We start from the raw sequence: 21,632 nt of genomic DNA on the forward strand, positions 1-21,632 counted from the left end.
TTAGTTTCTTAATGTATAATGAGAAAATATGTGTTATAGTCTTAGGATTAAAATTTATAATTTGATAGTACTTTGGAAAACCTTTACACAAATATAAGACATTAGTGTTTGTGTCTATACCAATTATTCTGAGACTTCTGAGACTTAGGATTTTATATTACTTTTTCATCTTTTCCCGAGTAGAGATTCTAGAGAGAAATGTCTTTTTTTTTTCTTTTGTGCAACTCACAGTGACATGAATGGAAAATTATGATTTTTTCCATCTTGTGTTTTTTCAAATGATCTGTCGATTTTTTTTTTTTTTTTTTTTTTTTTTTGGTGGTGCTGGGGATTGAACCCAGGGCCTTGTGCTTGCGAGGTGAGCACTCTACCGACTGCGCTATCTCTCCAGCCCATCTGTTGATATTTAATGTTTTCATTTGTCTAGGTGAGGGGCATGAGTTTTGGGTCATCTCATTGCTTCAGATGTGGTCTGTGCTCAAGTGTGCAGATTTAAAAACTGATAATTCCTAAAGAAAATAATATAACTAAAATAAATTATAACATGTGGAGTATATATGGGTATATTATATATTAATATAGATACACTGTGTGGTTTGCATGTACCCCTCAAATTTCATATATTGGAAATAGAACCCTCAAAATCATATTCTAATGGTGTTTGGAGGTGAGACCTTTGGGAGGTATTAAGGATTAAATGAAGCTATGAGGGTAAGGTCCCCGTGATGCACAGTGGCTACATAGGAAGAGGAAGAAAGCCCTGAGCTCACAAGCTTGCTGTTCTGCCACATGATGCCCCATGCTGACCCAGGACTCTGCAGTTTCCCACCAGCAAGAAGATGTGGCCCCCGACTCTTAGATCTCTAGAACCATGAGCCAAAGTTAACTTCTTTCCAATTACCCAGTCTGTGTATTGTGTTATTAGAAAGAGAAACCAGAAATGAACTAATACACAGACCTTGTGATATTATATGAATTTTAGCTTCTTCCTTTCATGGGCCATTAATAATTATCCTCTTTAAGAACTGTTTGTAATGTAATAACCCTATTTACATTAACCTGTTGCCTCCATTTGTAAGTTACTCAGAAGACAGAGGTTTCATCTCTTGAATTTGCTCTCCACAGCTATGTACCCCCAGGAGGTTTTCTGAAATTGAGTTTTCTCATGTATAACATAGATACAATATCACTTCACTGAGTTGTGAAATTAAGATAATTGTGAACGAGAGAATCTGAGTGCCTGTTTTGGTGCCCAGCAAAGGTTGATTTTCAATAAATGTCTTCTTGAATCTGATTTTCTGCAAACAATTGCATGCTTTTAATAAAGAAAAACAATTTTATGTCTTATAAGCAGACCTCTGTGTTCATAGCACAGTGTACACAGTGTGACATTTTTGAGCCTGCTAACTGTACATCCTCCTCCCTGCCCATAATGCTCTTTCACACTGACATCTGCTTTAACTTCCCTCACTGAACAATTTGAGCCTCATCTTCATGAAATCTGCCAGTTTGTTCCACCTCAGCACTTACGGGAAACTGCATTTAGGTATACATCTGTCTATTTGTGTGGCTTCCATATTTTTCTTTGAAAATTTTTTTGTAATTCCCTTTCTTATTTTGTATTTTGAATTTGGTGAGGTATAAGAAAGTGTCTTGTCCTTATGTTCTTTGGAAAATTCCACTTGTCATTGGTTGCCTTTGAAAGTGGAAATTGTGCTTTGATCTTGCCCCACTGAGCTCAACACTTTTTGGGTGATCAATGAATATTATCTAACAATGGGGAATTGTATCTTTTCATGAAGTATGAGACTCTTTGATCTGATGGCTACAATTTGGTCATTCAGGAGAGAGACTTCTTATAGGTCTTTGAAGGTTTTTAGAGCAGTCTGGAAGAAAAGTGAGATTGGAAATGGCTTAACAGAAGACCTAGAAGACAAGGAAAGGGTCAGAAGTAGACTGAAGTGACCTGTTTGAATGACTGAAGCAGAAAGAGTAGGAAATCCTGCTACTGTGGGTGGCATTTATTTTGTCTTAGACATGTACGTGTTTGACCATCTTATCAAAGATACAGCCTTATTTTTAATATTATTTTTATTAAAGTGAAGTTAACCTTATGTTTGGAGAGTACATTTTCTCAGTTCTCTGGGAAGTGTATAGCAATCAGAAGAATTGTTCCTATTCTTATTGAGATTTCCCTTCTAATTTTTCCCTTCCTCAAAATATGATTAATTCTTCCACTGTATTTCTAAAACCTGAAGATTCTGCTTTAAATAGCAACTCGCCAAACAACAGCAATAACAATTAATTTTGATTATCTCATTTTTTAAAGAATAAAAGCAATACATCTTATATAAACCAATAAGACTACAGAATAAAAGAAAAATATAAGGCTCCTAAAATCTCATCCCAGGGACCCATGTCAACATTTGGGTTTATATTGGATCAACCAGGCAAGTTTCTAGAATGAAGGAAATGGAAAGACCGTGGCTGTGGTGGGGCTCAGAAGAGCTTGCTATGAGAGAAAATGAAGTCAGAGGCTCTGAGCTCATCCTAAATTGCGATATAGGGAGGATTGCCAATCCTTGTATAATTGTGTGATTTCAGAAACAAGATCACAGTGCACAGATTGTTTTGTGACTTGCTATTTTTATTTATGATATTATGAGCATCACTGTATATGGTTATTCTTCTAAAGCATTTTTATATATCTGTCAAATACATAAAATATTGTTGTTCATTCCCTAATGTTTTAAACCCATTCCATTTATTGAATGTTTAGAAAACAGTAAACTATGCAGAGATGAAGATACCAGCAGATAAATCTACATTCATGACCATGATGGTTTCCTTAGGATGAGTTTCTAGAGTGTCATGAGTTTCTAGAGTGTCATGTCAAAGGGTATGCATGTTTAAAATTTGTTTGATACATTTTATCTTCTTCAGCTGTGATCCCACCAGCTTTGTATGACCACATATTTTCCCATATATTTGCCCAGGAAATGATTGCTCTCCTTCTCTAAGTATTAATGGGATGATTCCATTATCATATCTATGTACTACACATACTTGTATGTGTGCATAATTATATAGCTATAACAATTTTTACTATAATTACTTGCAGAATATACTTTATCCTATGAACACAGTAACCTGTCATATCAAATCAGTTTGCAAACATTTATTTCTGATGTGTTTACTTCTAAATGTAATTGTCTCCACTTCCCAGGTGTCTGCATGAACATCACCCACAGCCAATGTCAGATGCTACCCTACCACACCACGCTAACACCTCTCTACTCAATTGTCAAAAATATGAAAATGGAGAAGTTCATCAAGTTCTTCATGTACCTCCATCGCCTCAGTTGCTACCAGCATATCATGCTATTTGGCTGTAGCCTCGCCTTCCCTGAATGCATCATTGATGGAGATGACAGGTATTTTAGAACCCAAATCATTCAGTGATAAGAATCCTGTTGGATCCCAGGGATAAGTGTCCAAAAGAAACAAAATCATCCTATGCTACCGCGTTTCATTTTTGTTACTCTTAGAGGAGAAAAAGATCCACATTGGTCTCTGAAGCTACAAGGGTTTGGAAAACCCAGAATAATTTTATTCAATGAGAAGTATTTAGTGTGTAGGTTGATGCTGTCAGAGGATACTCAAATGCTGTTGGAGTGAGGGTCAGGCAGGAGAGAGACAACACACTCAAAGTGTTGATTGGAAGAGTTTATTGAAGAGACTATTTACGGCAGTGTGGGCAGAGTAAACAGAACAAACAGTGCTTGGAAGGACCAGTTTCTATTGATAGGGAGGTGCAGTTCCACCACCCAAGGCTGGAAGAGCAGGAAGGGCCAGTAGGACCTGGAGGATTGTAGCCGTGGGCTTGGGGTATCTCATTGTCCAGGTGCTACGTCCCTGGGCAGAGGAGCACAGTCATTGCTGTAACAAATTACTACAAGCTGTGTGGCTTCAGTCCTATAGCGAGAAAGTAGGAACAAATACCCTGACCTTACTCTGCTAGCAGTGCCTCTAACCTACTGAACTCACCCACAACCAGAGGACAAGAAAGGGACACAACTGATCTGAGTGCAGTGGATAAGATCCAAAATCTAATTTAAATATCATGAACTCCAAAGTCCTAAATCTTACCATCTAAATAATCTAAGTCAAGTATGGGTGAAATTCTGGATGATTCAATCATCATGAGGACCCAGTGCAGGATAGAGGGTAAAAGAGTAGATAGATGTGGATGGACAAATAGAGATAATTCAGCATAATATCAATAGGATAAAAAATAAATTTCAATCAGAATAAATCAATAAAAAGGAACCATGGAATATTTGAAACACTAAATATACTTTCAAAATATGTTCAAAGCATGTGTTAAATGTATGTTCACATATAACATCAATTATTAGGAAGTTTCCAGAATAGTAATATAGGAATGAATTGAATTTTCAAGTGAAAATAGGTTTCATGTTATTCGTACTAACGTAATTAGTGTGTAAAATATGCCAGGAATAGGGAAAGGCATTTATTATTTTAATTGCAAAAAGTATGTGTTGCCATTCATTGCTTTGAGAGAGGATAAAAGCAAAGATTCTGAATTGCAGAAGAAAAGAACTATTATCAGACACATCATTCGGGGAAACATTTAATGGTAAGGAATCAGTTGTAGAGGGTGCCTTCATGGGCCACAGAGAGAAGCTTGGTTAGACCTTTCTCATAAGTGAAAATATGGGATGGTCAGCCCAGACACATGGCTCAGTGGTGAAGCATTTGCCTTGTCTTTCACCTGGGTTCAATCACCAACATCACAAAAAATAAAAATAAACAAACAAACAAAAAAATGGAGTGACAGTATAGAGACCCTTTCTGTTCTGACAAAGGCAATATGAAATGATTGAATTTTGTGATTGAATTGGTTTCCCAGGGCTGCTGTAACTAATTACTGCAAGTTGTGTGGCTTAAGCAACAGAAATTTATCTTTTTACAGTTCTGGAGACTAGGAGTCCAAAGTCTGCTGTTTCCCAGGGCTCTGGGGGAGAATTATTCTTTACCAATTTCTGGTGGCTTCAGTTCCTTGACTTCTGGTCACATCACTTCAGTATCTGCCTCCATTTTCACATGACTTCTGTGTTTGTGTCTCCCTCTGTTCCGATTTTGAATCTTATCACTGAATTTAGGACCAACTCAGAATATCCAAGATCATCTTTGTTTCAAGATCCTTAACTACGTCCATGAAGAATCTTTTTCAAATAAGGCCACATTCGCATGTTCCAGGAGTTAGGGCATGGACATCTTTTGGGGGGGCTACCAATCAACACGCTGTAGTGGTTGAGAAAGCAAGCAAATGAAGCCATAGTCACAACCTTCTTGTCTATAAAGTGGAAATGATAATTATACTTTATAAAATTAATGTGAGGACTAAATAAGAGCCAGGCACTGTTTCAAGCTCAGTAACAGGGATGGGGACTTGACCCTGTAGTAGTGCTGGGCTCAATCCCCAAGACTACAAAAACAATCAGCAATAATTATAAAATGGTGAATTAAACAGGACATGTGGTATTAATGAAATAAGGAACACAAAAAATGTATTCCTAACATATGGTAAATATCAAAGGATTACAAAAATGTAGGAGACTATACAGTTTTAAAAAAAATTAGAGGCTGGGGTTATGGCTCAATGGTAGAGGGCTTGCCTTGAATGTGTGGGGCACTGGGTTGGATCCTTAGCACCACATAAATAAAATAAAGATATTGTTGTCCTTTATAAAAAAAAAATTAGGTAGACTACCAAAGGCTGATGGAACTGGATTCTAGTTCTATTTCTGCTAAATTTCAAGTAATTTCATGTAAGTAACTTTGCCTTACTTTCTTTACAGACTCATGTGTGCACATAAATAGGCAAGAAGAAAATACTTTCAACTTTCAGAAGTCTCAATTCATTTTGGTCATCCTTCTTATTATATTTCAATCTTTAGTGAAGTTGTTCATAATTTTCAGGGTACTTTAAGGTAAATTTGTTTTCCCCTGACGTGGTTCATCCTGATAAATGCACTAATACAAGAGTTTTTCATTTTCTGTTAAAATAAATAATAATTTGCAGTTAGTTTTCAAGAGTCCTTTGGGGACTTATCCTACTTTTACTATTACATTTATTATTATGTTTAGTTTTATAATTGTACTTTTAAACCACTCCTTCCTGTTGTCATATATTGTGTATGTGGGACCTGTAATCTAATTTAATAAGTAAAATAAGTTCAAAAAAGTAAAAAGCATTGTTGAAAATAATCATAAGGTCAAACATTTTTCTTATATTTCATTATTTTAAATTACATATTTTACTGTTTCTTCTACTGTTCAAATAATGGAAGGGTGCTTGTATTCCATGTTAGAGAAAACAGCAACTTAATAACATTTAGAATTTAATTTAAAGAGACTATAGTGGGATGTATAAATGGTACAGTTTTTAGCCTAATCCTTTTGAGACCTCAGATAGTCATTAACTATATTATATATTCTAACAATGAAGTTGAACAATTTTTACTCTAGGCTGTCATTGTTTTTAATAAATGGGAGTGTCATGGGCTACAATCCAGGCTAGTTGGGGCATAACATGAGTTCTATGAACTCTATCCTTAAATATAGAAATTTAACTGATGAACTATTTGGGTGGCCCTAAAAATTTGTAGTTAGGAAGGCTATCTTAAAAATATCAGCAAGACCTAGGAAAAAATACACAATTCTTCAGCCTGACAATAGATGTTTATAGATGGCTTTTTGATACACAGAGTGCATGTAAAGCCTCTCTTTGGAAGAGGAGGCAGGTATTGCAGTCATGTGTTTTTGATGTGTGCCTATCACTTTTTCCCATTTTGTTTAAATACTGGGCTTGTGATTTTATCAGAGCTAAGAGGGTGTTAATTTGGCCAGGAAAGCCCAGTCCTGGTTTCCTTTCCAGAATTTTTAGGAGACACTGCTGATTTGTCATCACCCCATTGACATTTTGCAGAGAAACTCTGTGATCACAAAATTATGACTTTAAATTAGGAAACTGACACGTTGGCTATGGTTTTCTCCCCCATGGGAGTATTGATTTGCCACTAGCTGCTTAGCAGGAACTCTTAAGGACAATGGACAATGAACCAAGGACAATGAAATAAAAATATTTTAGCCAACAAGATGGCCAGAGATTGAAGATTATATTCCAAACCTAGGAACTGCAAGATCATTTCTCTTAGTTTACTCAAGACCTAGGTTTGTGTTGAAGATTGAATGAGTTTCCTCAAATGACCATTTCTAAAAGTGCTAAGTTTTCACCAAAATTGCATATTATACACATTCATAGGAGGGTAAAGAATGTAACCTGGCAAGTGCAGAGAGTGCAATTGACAGTTTGGAGGCAGATGGAGCCAGATTCAAACCAGAGCTCTGCCAATGACCTATTATAGGATGCTGGATGCTTTAGTAGGCCTTGCTGACCCTCAGTTTCTTGTCTCTAAATTGAGAATGGTAACATACACTTCATCAGGTTCCTTTGTGTGTATTTCATGGAATGATATAGGTAGTACTCACACTTGGTCCACACTATCTGGCACATACCGAATTCTCCATAAATAGTCATGCATATTATTGAAATGGCACACAAAGATGGTATATCTGTATCTGGAAGAATATAAGCTTTATTATCTCTTTTGGAGAGGCAAGATTTGCATTTTTCTCTCACCCATCTCCCTTTCTAATCCCTGATCTACTTAGCTGCCAAAGTGATCATTTGAAAACACAAATTGAATGGTGTTATTCCCCAGCCCGTATCCTTCAAGAGGCTTTCTACCAGAAATAGACTTCAAGCTAAACTCCCTACTATGACGTTTGAAGCCCTTCTTGCCTCTCCAGTGTTAGGGACCCAGTTTCAGCTACACTATCTCAAAACTGCCAACCTCTTTGTAACTTCCTTTGCACATGCTGTTCCCTTTACCTGGAAAGATCTTTTCCCGTTACACTAAACCCTCTGATTAAAGGTCCTCTCTCTAGAGAAACCTTCTCTAACCACCCTCAGCAAGTTTCCTTTTTATCTTTTCACTACAGCACAGTGATATCCTTTTTGCTTGTCTTTTTCTGTCTGTCCAACTTTGAAACTCCACAATGGCAAGAGAACTCGTTGACTTAGCATGTTGTTGTATATCAAGTGCTTGGAACAGTGCCCAACACATAGTACATAGTACATGTTTAATACATTTTTGGTGGAATGAAGGGATAAGTAAATGCATGCTTGAATGAGGAGTCCTTCTTAATGTCTAGGTCAATGGGAGTTCACCATATGTTAACTATAGTTGTACATTTTTTGTATAATTGATATGTTCCTGAAAAATTATACATAAATTAAACTTCAAATGTATATTAAAAGAATTAAAATTTAAAGTGACTTGAATGATATTTCCAGAGATGACTTAGCTTCCTTTTGAATGAACTTCATTTGGCAGAACAACAAGCTAGAATTAACTTGCACATCTCCATCACTGTTGAAATCCAGGACCTAAAAGTTGAGGATACATTTAGGTGATGCTGGAAGATTGGCTTGGTGACTTTGTGCTTTCATTTTGATATTGACCCATGTGCATTTAGGTAAAAAGATTCTGGGTCAACTTTAGTTGAAAATCTTCAAGTTGACATAAAGAGCCAAACAGAACATGATAGAATATCTAGAGGACAATGACAGGGTGGTGACTGAGAATCTGTTCATGTGCAGAGTCATAGTTGAGGGAAATGAGAGTGAAGAATGGAGGTTGCACCATGGCCATCTTCAACTATTTCTGAGCCATGGCATGGAAGAGAGACCACACCCTTTCTCTATTTTACCACAGAGCAAATATACCTGAAAGTCTTTGAGCAGTAAATTCCAACTTAGCCAAAGGAAGAATTTTAGGAATAATAAAGTTACATAAATACAGAATATAACAACAGTCTCAGGAAATGGTGTGTTTGCTATCACTGGAGCAATTTTAAATCTCTGATGAGAACTTATTGGAGATATCAGGCAGGTAAGGAATCCAGCATCCTATGGCAGATTTTACCCATTGACTTAAGACCATTCATAGTAGCCCATGGCACCCACAAAGACGGAGATCTAAAAACTTTTTAAGCAAAATAAATGAAATTAAATTATTTGTAATTTTTCTCAGGGCCACTTTTATGTTTACTTTAGGAGTAATGAGAGAATCCGCTTGGAGTTTTTGTGAGGGATTGTGCAACAGTATCCAGTAAGAACATGAAGTCTCCTGTCTTCAGAAAGGATGAGCTGAGTTAACTACAGGATCTCTGCTTTCCTAAGTGGGGAGTGGCACATCGCAACTCTGCTTCCCATAGCCCTCTTACTTTCAATAATAATTCTAGATTCTCATTTTAATAAATGTTAAACAGATATTTAAAGTGTATTACCACAGGAAGGTGTCAAATTATCTACTTGCATGGTATATGTCTTGGGTGGTTTGACCCTTGCTCAAAGTTAAACCATTTATAATAGAACTGTTGACTCCACATATTAAATGCTGGGCCTGTCATCCTGCTTCTCACACATAATTCTGTGAATTTTGTTTCTAAAATCAGAATAAAGGTCAAGATTGGGATTCTGCTGTGTTACTATCTTCTATTTACCCAATGTTCCGCTTTTAGGAACTGCTTTTGCTAAAGTTATAAGTAGGTAAATAAAAGGTAAAGACATATTTTGTTTCAGCCACTAGTAGAGGAAGAAAAATAATGTTAAAGGAAACAAGAGATATTTAAAATTTCATTTTGGGAAGGTTCATTTCTTATAATCTCCCTAGACTTCTTTATAAAAATAACAGATTTTCCTGGTAAGAACAAATCTGCATCCTGGTCCCATTATTTGAAGTTGGAATGAGATTTTCCTACGTTATGTTAAGAGTTCGTAACACAGGCATGTACACACACAGACACACATGCTAATTCTGGTAAAGGAGGCAGGAGGAAACTTTAAGATATGTTTATGGCTTTGATGGTGGTGATAGTTTCACAGGGGTATACTGATAATTTGTTGAGTTGCATACATTAAATCCATACAGCTTTTTAATATGTCAAGCATCCTATAATTAAGTGTTTTGAAATTTTTTCCTGTCATTTCAAATGCACTATAATAGGGTTTTCCTGTTTTGACTTCATCATTTTACTAGTAGCGTGAGATGGCTTCCAGGTGAATGATCAATGGGTATCAAAGTTGTTATTGGGATGATGTCTAAGACAAAAAAGAAAAAGAATAACTATTTGTTACCTAAAAACTATAAAGCCTCTTTCTATCATCTAACTTATACTCACAATTTCTACTACTGCACATCTTATATTTCTATGCTATTTTGAATTGAACTTTCTTAATGTTTTTTAAATTTTTTTATTCATTCTTATTAGGTGTACATGACAGTAGAATACATTTATGTATTTTGATAAATCATACATAAATGGAGTTTAATTTCTCATTTTTCTGATTGTACATATTGTAGGATCATATTGGTTATGCAGTCATATATGTACATGAGGTAATAATGTCTGTTTCACTCTACTATCCTTCCTACCCCCATGCCCTTTCCCTTCCCTTCAGTTCCCTCTACCTAGACTAACTTTATTCTTCCCTATCCCGCTCCCCTTATTGTGAATTAGCATCCACGTATTAGAGAAAACATTCAGCTTTTTGTTTTTTGAGTTTGGCTTATTTCACTTAGCATGATATTCTCCAACTCCATCCATTTACCAGCAAATGCCATTATTTCAGTCTTCTTTAAACCTGAGTAATATTCCATTATATATATATATATATGTATATGTGTGTATATATATATATATGTATATATATATATGTACACATACACACACACACACACCAATAATTAATAATGTTTTAGTAATAAAAAATCACTTTCACTTATCAGGTAATTTTAGAAGACTTACTATGTTCTTAATTAGTTCATAACACAGCCTGTGACAATCGCCTATACAAGTGCAACCCTGAAATCATCTTAAAGACCAATTGGAAAATTGGATTTGAAACAAATTTTTTGAGAATTTATTAGTTATATAAGATCAGTATAAGCTTATTTTTATCTTTTTCTGTATAGAGAATAATTATACACTGATAATTTATTTTACTAAGGATTTTGACTATGTCTCAACAGTTTTATCGTGTTACATTTGGTAATAAATAGAAACATTATAGAATTATTTTTTTCATAATTATAATTTTAAAATGTATAGGTCAGTAGTAAAAGAAAAGAATTGAACTGTGTTGCTGTTACTAATAATATTGTGGAAGTAATTTCCTGCTTACTTGCCTCTGCTAACTTGGAAACAGCAATCTCTTTTAGTCACACCAGTGCCAGTACCTGACTGTTCAGTGACAAAGGCAAGCTAGTCTGCCTTTTGGCATTATGCATAGTACATCCACTGATAGATGAGGTTTCTTTTTATGAACCTATAGGTAATATATGGTCAGACAATTCAGATTGCTTTTATTTCACAAAGATGCAAAACTAGAGAATCAGTGACGAAAGATCAAATCTTGTTGAAAATGCCGTGTCATGCGACTGACAGTGCCTCAAGCGCACATATTTCATCGAGTTCAGTGGAGTAGTTTGTTTATATTTCTCCTCAATAATTCATTGGTATTATATGGATGTGACTAGATTTTAGAAATAATACTTGTGATTCAGTTCATTCGGATATCCATATTTATGGCATCATTTCGTGATGGACAAAAATCAAAACAGCTGCAAAAATAATTTAACGATTTCAAGTTTCCTTTGTGATTTGTTAATTCCCTATCCCATGGGCCCTGGCGAGTATGCCACATACTAATGAGAATCAGCATCATGCTGGTTAGAAGGGTATGCAATTTTATATTCCCTCTCAGAATTGTGTGGTTTTACATTATTCACATCTGTCCTAATTCAACCTGTGTTTCTTCTGTTGGTATTTCCTCGAATTTCTCTATTTTAAGAGTGACATCCCAGAATTGGCATATAAACAAGATAATTAATCTGTAGGATCTTCATCCATAGCAACTTAACTGACACTTTCTTCTCACATGGTAATGATTTAAAGGTTGAATAGTGCAGGTAAAATTTGATGACCTGAAAGAGAAGGGGTCCCTTGTTAGGGGCAGCGTAGGCTCTTGTGCATCCCACTAGATTGGAACTTAAGTGGTGATGGTTCTCCTCCCAACTGTGCTATTGAAAGCTTTATTCCAAGCAGGGAACTGAGTCATCCACCACAGGTTGCTCATTTATTTATTATACAGGTGTTTACAGAGTGCTGACTCTGCAGTCTAGGAATACAGTTGCAAGCAAAACAGACAAGAATCTTTGGCCTCATGGAGCTTATATTATATTGGTGGGAGAGAAGCAATAGACAAACAAATAATAAATAAATAATAAGTAACAGTATGTTGGAGAGTGCTAAGTGCACTGGAATAAACAAAGTAGGGTAATGGAGAGCTTTGGAAAGGTGGAGTATGGTAGTAAGAGGTACATTTTTAAGCAAAGTTGTTCAGGAGGTGAGGGAGAGCTGGACATCCTAAGTATAGCTGCTAATTGACTGAAGTAGGGAAAGAGGTAGTGATGGGATCAGTCCTGCTGGCAGACACCATTCTCAAGGATGTGAGGTGGGGGCCAGGCATGAGGGAGGACTGGAAGGTTTTGCCAAGAACATGTGAGCTTGGGAGTGCCCTCTCTTAGCTCCTGACATCAGTTTTTTTTTTTCTTTTTCTGTTTTCTGTATCTTTCCCCTTCCTTCTTTCCTTTTCTTTCTTCCTCCTTCCTTCCTTCCTTCCTTCCTTCCTTCCTTCCTTCCTTCCTTCCATCCTCTACTTCTCCTCCTCCTCCTCCTCTATTTATTTCTTCTTTCTTCTTCCCTCTCTTTCTCTTTGCACTACTAGAGATTGAACCCAGAGGTGCTCTACCACTGAGCATTCCAGCATATTTAATTTTTATTTTGACACAGGGTCTCAATAAGTTGCATAGGCTGGCATCAAATTTGTGATCCTCCTGCCTTAGTCTCCTGAGTGGCTGGGATTACAGTCACACACCACCATACCTGGCTGATATCAGTGTCTTCTTTAACAAGAAATTTGGGAAAATGAGCAAAAAACAGACATAGTCCTTGTTGTTGGAGTTTCTGATCAATGTGATCTATAAATACCCTGACTTCTGTTATTTCTCTTCTGATTTGAGACAATGACAAATAAAAACATTCACTTTCAGTTTTCCATCTCCATGTCTAGTGGAGGTAGGAACCAAGGAAACTTCTTTCCTGTCTTTCTCGTATCCTAAGTCTAACATCTTACAAGGTCTCTTTCAATCACTGGCATGTGCTGACCCAGGAACCTGATGCTATTGGCCCATCATAGGGAGGTTGAGCGCTCTCTCTCTCTGTCTTTTCTAGCTGTGGTGATGAATTCAGGCTCACTTGTAGATTGATGCCTCTGTGTTATCTGTGGCTTGTGTGTGAGAGGAAGCCAATTAGACAAGATATTTTGGAGCACTGGACTAGAATCCTAGCGTTTGGCTGTGAGATCTCTTTAGGTTTCAGTTTCTTCACAATGTAAAAGGAGGAAGTGGGAGTAGATGATCTTGCAAGACTCTTTCAGCATTAACATTCTCTTTGTGGCTAAGTAAGGGCCACAACTCTTGAGAGTTACTGTGACTTCTGACTTTGTGAGCATTGTTCACTGAACAGCTCAGCCTAACAAAGACAAATTTAGGAATGTGTTTTTAAAAAATGATGGCATGAGTCTCATCATGAGCACAGCTAACTCAGTAGCTTGTCTCTGACCAAGTGATGTGTCAAAGTGTATTGTTATCCATTGCTGGGTAATACATTATCATACTCTTAGCAGCTTAGAACAACACTCATCTATTTACCTCACAGTTTCTATGAGTCAGGAAGCTGGGAGTTGCTTATCTGACTCCTCTGCTTTGGAGTTGGTCACAAGGGTGCAATTAAGATCTTGGCCAAGCTGGTGTCTCATCTGAAGGCTTGAGTGGGGAAGTATTCACTGCCAAGATCATGGGATTATTGGAATGTGTTCAGTTTTTCAAGGGCTGTTGGACTGAGGTCCTTAGTGCCTAGTGTCTGTCAGATTGAGTTCATCCTCAGGTTCTTGATACATGGGCCTCCCTAATATGGAGACTTGCTTCATCAAAACCAGAAAGGAAGAGGATCTGCTATCAACCTTGAAGTCACAGTCTTATGTAGCCTAATGATGGAAGTGACATCCCATTACCTTCTATGACTGGACATAAGTGACAGGCTGCCACATTCAAGAGGAGGGACTGACACAGGGCAAGAATGCCAGGAGGCAGAGATCATTGGAAACCATCTCAGAATGTGCCTACCACAAAGTTCTGTCTTCTCCCCACCCCATGGATGAAGAGCTCTCCTAATATATTTAAAGGCTAGGTTTTTTTTAAGTCAAAAGTAAATATTGACAACTAAATGCAATATGGGATCCTTTCTGGTAGTATTTGAGTAGGGACCTTAGTTTAATTAAAGATATTGTCCCAATATTAATTTCCTGGTTCTAATCATTATATTGTAGTTATGTAAGATGAGTATATTGGGGAAACCTGGATGAAGGCTATATGCAAACTTTATGGACCATTTTCATAACTTCTCTCTTATAAGTATAAAAGCCATTCAAATGAAAAGTTAGAAAAGATGTGATTTATAAAATTTAACAATCCATTAGCCATATAAACTTAATTCTGTGACTGTAACTTATTCAGTAATTTTACGTTAATGACCTTATCAGAACATTTTTTGTAGATAAAAACCTATGTGTCTATTGGTGGGTACAGCATAACAAAATTCCTAAAAAATTTGTAAAAGAAGTTTTTTTTTTAAGAAAATTTAGATAAATTCTCTAAAAGTTTTAAAGGTAAAATGGATAAATTTTTGGTAGGGATTATTTTAGACTATCATTCCTAGTGAAAACACCATAAAATACCATAAAATACCATAAAACACCATAGTGAAATACCATAAAATACCATAAAACACCATAAAACACTATATCACTATATAGTACCCTGATTTATTTGTTTATTGAATGTTTCAGCAAATAATTGTAGAGGTAGTATAAGAGCTTTCTTCTTTAACTTTAGTTGAAATGTTTCAGGGACCTTTGCACAACGTCAAATGTACTTCACACATGAGTTTAAAATAATCACCATTTCTAAAATAGTAATTCTGATAGCCAAAGTGGATCCTCACTTGTGATGAGTACTGTTTTTCAGTTGTCAGTCTGCTTGTTGCTTGGATATAGATACTTATATTCCAAAATAGTGTGGCCTGTCTCACCACTTTTCCCTGTGATAAAAAGCAAAATACCTGAACCCTTTGCAGGCAGTTGTATTCCATGTGAAGCAAGAATAAATGCTCCTTATTTTGCTCACTATTTAAAAGGGCAGCTAGTTACTGATATTCTATCACTATGTCACATGTCCTGTTCCAGCAATTTAAAGATTATGGGTCTTTGTTGGTTATGACTCTTTAGAGAGCTATTTTGAAACACTCTGGACATTTTTCTTAGGTCCTATTTATAGACTGGAGGGTCTAATGGTATTTTAATGTTTCTGTATATTCCCATAACAAATCCTGAGAAAAATGTTTGTTACCTTTTGAAATTTAACAAGGCTGGTGGGATTATTAGTGTTCCTCTGAGAAATATTGCATTAAAGAATGAATCTTGATTTACAGATGTCTGTGGTAAAAGGATCATGAAAAATGGTGCAGACTTCAGATTTTCCAAAACCCTCACTTTTCAAATGAAGAAACTGAGTCTTGGCAGGACTGAACTGTTGACCCAAGATCAGACAGGGAAGTGGCCATGCAAAGGTTATAGGGTGGTACGCTTAAAAAAATGACCATGATACCAACGAGAATGTGTCCGTTTCTGAGTTAATAGACCTAACTTTAGAACATGGAAACAGTTCTGCTAGACTTCTGTATGAAACTTCATTGCTGTTGCCCTGTAAGAGTCTGAAAAAAGATGTGGAATGATTTAAAAGAAAAAAAAAAAAAGATGGTTTCAGAAGTGAGAAAAGGCCTGGGAACTGTCTGGGAGAGCTGATCTCTGAGTAGAGGTCATTTGTAGTAATCTTCCACACCTTCGAAAAAATGTTAGATGATTTTTTTTTTTTCAATTTCAAATGTTGGCTGAAATTTTATCAAAGATTGCTTTGTGCCAGCAAGCAGTCTTCCTTTCAAGATACAACAATTGCCAGAAAAGTTAAGTGCCCATCTATTTTTGTGGAATACTCTTTTTTTTAACCCCATCCCTTCTCTTATTTGGAAGCCTAATTAAGATGCTGCAATTGGAAGTGCAGTTTTGATGGTAGGAAGGGAAGAATATGTTCTCAGTACTCTGGTGGTTTTCTGGGTGGGGTGCTGGAGTCAGGGTGGTCAGGATGGCATTAGGACGTTGGGACCCTGGCCAGGATGAGAAGACAAAATAGGCTTACCCAACACAAGTCAGCTGTGGGCTGTCTCACACCTAGATAAGAGAGTGGAAAGCTTTCTTTGTCTTCTTTGGTCACTTTGAAACATACAATATTTCATTGCATGTGTACTATCCTTTTGTCAAATGAATTGAGATCCCAACCACCCTGTATGTAGCTGAGCGATGGGAAAATACATATCAAGTTGTGAACTAACTAACCTTCAGTGGTACTTTTGGTGAAACATCTATTCATGAAGTAAGAACTGCCTGTAGTAAGTTAATTGAATGGGTCCTTGGGTCAATCTGCCTGGGTTCTAATCTTGGACTTGCCATTCATTACTAGTAGGACAAGTTTCTTATTTTTCCTGTGCTTGTTTCCTTATTTGTATATTAGAAATAATAGTAACATCACCTCTCATATAAGGCTATTGTGAGAAATACACAAATGAATGTCCTCAGAATGGTGCCTAGAAGTGTGAGCAAATGTGTAGTGATCCATGTTCTCCACATTCCTCAACTATGTGCCCCAGTTTTATTTATGAAAATAAAGTCTAGCTTCTTGGAATAAAATGTAGGGAAGGGAATATTTTAAAACAATGTGATTTAAATGATACTTTATTATTTCTGTGAGTATCTAATATGTTTTCTGAATAGCAATCATGTGTCTTTTTATACCAAGATACTGGTTTGGAATACTTCGTATTTCATTTATTAAAGGTCATTCTTTCAAGTGCAAAACTTCTTTTTCCAATCTTCACTATCAAATTTAGCTACATATTAATTTATGCAGGTAATTTTATGAATATCAGGGTTCTAAAGTATGCTCAGCTTTAACATGATGGTCTGAAAGTGAAAAACATTTTTTTATCAGAATGTAATTGTTGATTATTCCTTTTCTACATTTTTTTATATAACAAGGTCTTTTACACCAAGATTCTTTGACTTATCAGTTCCATTTTTATCTCAATGGCTGCCATAACCCATTATGTTTCTATAATCTGTAGAAGTAAGAATGTATATGTGCTTGTTGGATCAAGGGATTTTTAAAGCCCGATTACTAGGACTTTATGTGAGAACAGATGATATGGGAGAGTAGGTAGAACATGGCCTACCTACTTGGGATCTGTTTCCACCTCTGCTTAGGAAGCTGATGTTAAGAGTAATCTTGAGTACATCCCAGAGTCTCCAGGTCCTGTGCTTCTCAAATGGAGGAATTAAATGAGGTGTTACTTAAGGTTTCTTACACATTTAATATCGTATGATTCTGTGATATGGAATCATGCCTACATTTGTGAAGTGTGTGCTTTGATTTGACTGACATATATGTATTTCCTCCTAGTTTCCTTAAAATCAATTGAAATGCCCTTGGCTGAGGATCAGCAAGGGCAAAATGATACAACCCCCATCTGTAAGGTGGAACAATCCACCTGCATCTGAAAGGAAGCAGTTCATGTCCTTGGCCTCATTAGCCAACTTTCCATCTACAGAGCTGTGAGTCTGGAAGAGTTTGGTTGTATCTTAGGTGGATAAAGACAAGCTCCAGGGGCATCGTTATTCTTACCATTAACAGACAATTACTTGTACTTTTCTACTTTGCAAAAGACAAAATAAAAATCTGAAAAGATAAATGAATAACTGCACAAGGCCTCCTGAGTTGTTACTTGTCTGTGTGATGTTTCTTTTCCAGGGAGGCTGGTGAAGTTAAGGAACAACTTTCTCTTGTCTGTCTCTTAGTGATACTTTGAATTTCTCAAAGGGAAGTAAGAGAAACAAGAGTAACTCTATTTTGTGACCTTTGCAATTTCGAGAACTTCATTTCCCTATTAAATTTTTCCTTTTGATATCAAGTAGAACTCTTTTTCTGGTCAGCTAGTGTATTTTAGCAGAGGAAATTTAAAAATAATCATTTGAGATAAATGATTACCTACAACTATCTACTACCCCAAGAGGTAGGTAGATGATGGGTTATGGAATACCCCATTCCCTCTAGAATCCACATAAAATGGTGACTGAAATCATTGCCATAGGACCGAATGCAGAAATTTAAGTTGTTTACTGTAGGAAATATAAGTTAAAATAATATTACAACACTGGTGGCTAACATTAATATTTTGGGGGGAGTATTTTAGTAAAACATTCATCTTCATGTTTTTCTTTTCTTCTAGGCGTGGCCTCCTTCCCTGTAGATCTTTCTGTGAGGCTGCAAAGGAAGGCTGTGAGTCTGTCCTGGGGATGGTGAACTCCTCCTGGCCCGATTTTCTCAAGTGCTCCCAGTTTAGAAACCAAACCGAAAGCAGCAACGTCAGCAGGATTTGCTTCTCCCCACAGCAGGAGAACGGAAAGCAATGTAGGTGTCTGTGTTTCATTTCATTTTTACATTTTTATTTGGGTATACCATTCATACAGAATGTATGCAAATAACTTTGCAGAAAAAAAAAAAACAAAACAACTTTACAGGCCAATACATTTTAACATAGTGACCAGATCCCAGATCAAGAAGCAGGCTCTTAACAGCACCCTAAAAACACCTTCAGGGCCCCTGCCAAATAGCTCGTCTTCCCCAAGAAAGTCTTTAATCACCTTAGGTAATTTTGTTTTTCTGAACTTCATATGTATAGAATCATACAGTATAAAACATTTCTGTATCTGACTGTGTTTGTCTAGCGCTATTTTGAGAAATGTATTCATCTTGAGGTTAATTAGTTTTCATTGTTATGTATTATTCTAACATATAATTATATAAAAATGTATTTCTCTGTTCTGCTGTTGGTGGACATTCATTTTAAGTTGTCAGCTGTTGTGAATTGTGATGCTATTATTATTCTTGTATTTGTCTGTGGTTGAACAAGATTATAAGAAAAAGTTCTTAACAATGGTTATACCAATTTTTACTTCCAGCATCTGTGTATGGTTGTTATTGTTGTTCCAAATGCTTCCTGATCTTTGGCATTGTATTTTTCATTTTAATAATTCTGGTGGGAATGTTATGGTTTCTCTTTGTGGTTTTAAATTGTATTTGCCTGATAATTTGATCACATTTTGAAAATGTTTGGGCTATTTAAAAATCCTTTTTTGATGTGTTTTTAGAAATATTTTGCCCATTTCTCACATTGTTATTATTTCATAGGTTTCTACACACACTGGATATATATTCTTATAGTTTGGATCTTAAACGTTCCCAAAGACCCATGTGCTAAAGGCTTGGCTGTCAGTCTGCTGTGCTCTGGTAGAACCTTTGGGAGGTGAGGCTTTGTGGAAGGAAGTGAGGTCATTGGAGGTGTACTCTTGAAAGGGATATTGGGACCCTGGCCCCTTCTCTCCCTCTTTCATTGCCTCCTGTTGAGACCTTCTTGCTCATGAGATTCTGCCATGATGTTCTGCCTCACCACAGGCCCAAAGCAATGGGACCAATCAATCATAGACTGGCACCTGTGAAATCATGAGGCAAAATTAATCTTTTCTCTCTTTGAATTGTTTATCTGAGACACAATAGTGATAAAAATTGATTAACATACATGCCATCTATTGGATATATGTATTGTTAGGATCTCTCATTGTCTGGTTGGCTTCCAACCCTCTAGAATCTATATGGAATTGAAGATGTTAATTTTTTTTAAAAAAATTATTTGTTCTTTTAGTTATACATGACAGTAGAATGTATTTTGACATATTCTACATACATGGAGTATAACTTCCCATTTCTTCACCTGTACATGATATGCAATTTCACTGGCCGTGTATTCACATATGAACACAGGAAAGTTATGTCTGATTCATTCTACTGTCTTTCCTATTCCCATCCCCACTCCTTTACTTCATTCCCCTTTGTCTAATCCAAAGTACTTCTATTCTTCCCTCTACCTTATTGAGTGCTAGCATCCACATTATATGTTAGCATCTACATATCAGAGAAATCATTCAGCCTTTGGTTTTTTGGGATTGGCGTATTTCACTTAGCGTAATAGTGCTATTTTAATTCCATCCATGCCATAATTTCATTCTTTATGGCTGAGTAATATTCCATTGTGTATATATACCACATTTTCTTTATGCATTCATCTGTTGAAGGACACCTAGGTTGGTTCCATAGTTTAGCTATTGTGAACTGAGCTACTATAAACATTGATGTAGCTATGTCATTATAGTATGCTGATTTTAGGTCCTCTGGGTATAAATTGAGTGAGATAGGTTGGTCAAATGGTGGTTCCATTCCAAGTTTTCTGAGGAATTTCCATACTGCTTTCCAGAGTGCTTGCACCAATTTGCAGTCCCACAAGCTATGTATGAGTCCCCACATCCTCACTAACATTTAATTTTACTTGTATTCTTGGCAATTACCATCTGACTGGAGTGAGATGAAATCTCAGTATAGTTTTGATTTGCAGTTCTGTGTTTGCTAGAGATGTTGAGTATTTTTTCATATTTTTTTGACCATTCCTATTTCTTTTTCTGTGAAGTATCTATTCAGTTCCTTTGCCTATTTATTGATTGAGTTATTATAATTTTTTTGTGTTAAGTTTTTTAAGTTCTTTGTATATCCTAGAGATTAATGCTTTATCTGAGGTGCTGGGGCAAAGATTTTCTTCCATTCTGTAGGCTCTCTTTCATGCTTTTGGTTGTTTCCTTTGCTGTGAAGAAGCTTTTGAGTTTAATTCCATCCCATTTATTGATTCTTGATTTTACTTCTTATGCTTTAGGAGATGTGTTGAGGAATTCGGTTCTGAAGCTGATATATGGAGATTTGGGTCTACTTTTTCTTCTGTTAGGCACAGAGTCTTTGGTATAATGACTAGTCCTTGATCCATTTTGAGTTGAGTTTTGGATACAGTGAGAGATAGAGGTTTAATTTTATTTTCCTACATATGGATTTCCAGTTTTCCTAGCACCATTTGTTGAATAGGCTATTTTTTCTCCAATGTATGTTTACGGCACCTTTGTCTAGTATGAGATCACTGTATTTATATGGGTTTGTATCTGTGTATTCCATTCTGCACCATTAATCTTCATGTCTGTTTTGGTGCCAATACCATGCCATTTTTGTTACTGTAACTCTGTAGTATAATTTAAGGTCTGGTATTGTGATGCCTCTTGTTTCACTTTTCTTGCTGAAGATTGCTTTGGCTAT

At 36.3% G+C, this 21,632-nt stretch overlaps 1 protein-coding gene across 1 annotated transcript in view; it reads left to right on the forward strand.

Annotated features, from left to right (window-relative positions):
- The window catches only part of Corin (corin, serine peptidase), a 283,207-nt gene that overhangs the window by 92,113 nt on the left and 169,462 nt on the right, over nucleotides 1-21,632 (forward strand). The window contains 2 exon segments of the mRNA XM_047567531.1: nucleotides 3,227-3,434; nucleotides 18,673-18,854. Coding sequence (XP_047423487.1) covers nucleotides 3,227-3,434; nucleotides 18,673-18,854 — 390 coding nt within the window.

Source organism: Sciurus carolinensis, chromosome 10 (genome assembly GCF_902686445.1).
Source record: "Sciurus carolinensis chromosome 10, mSciCar1.2, whole genome shotgun sequence".
NCBI classification, from domain to species: Eukaryota; Metazoa; Chordata; class Mammalia; order Rodentia; family Sciuridae; genus Sciurus; species Sciurus carolinensis.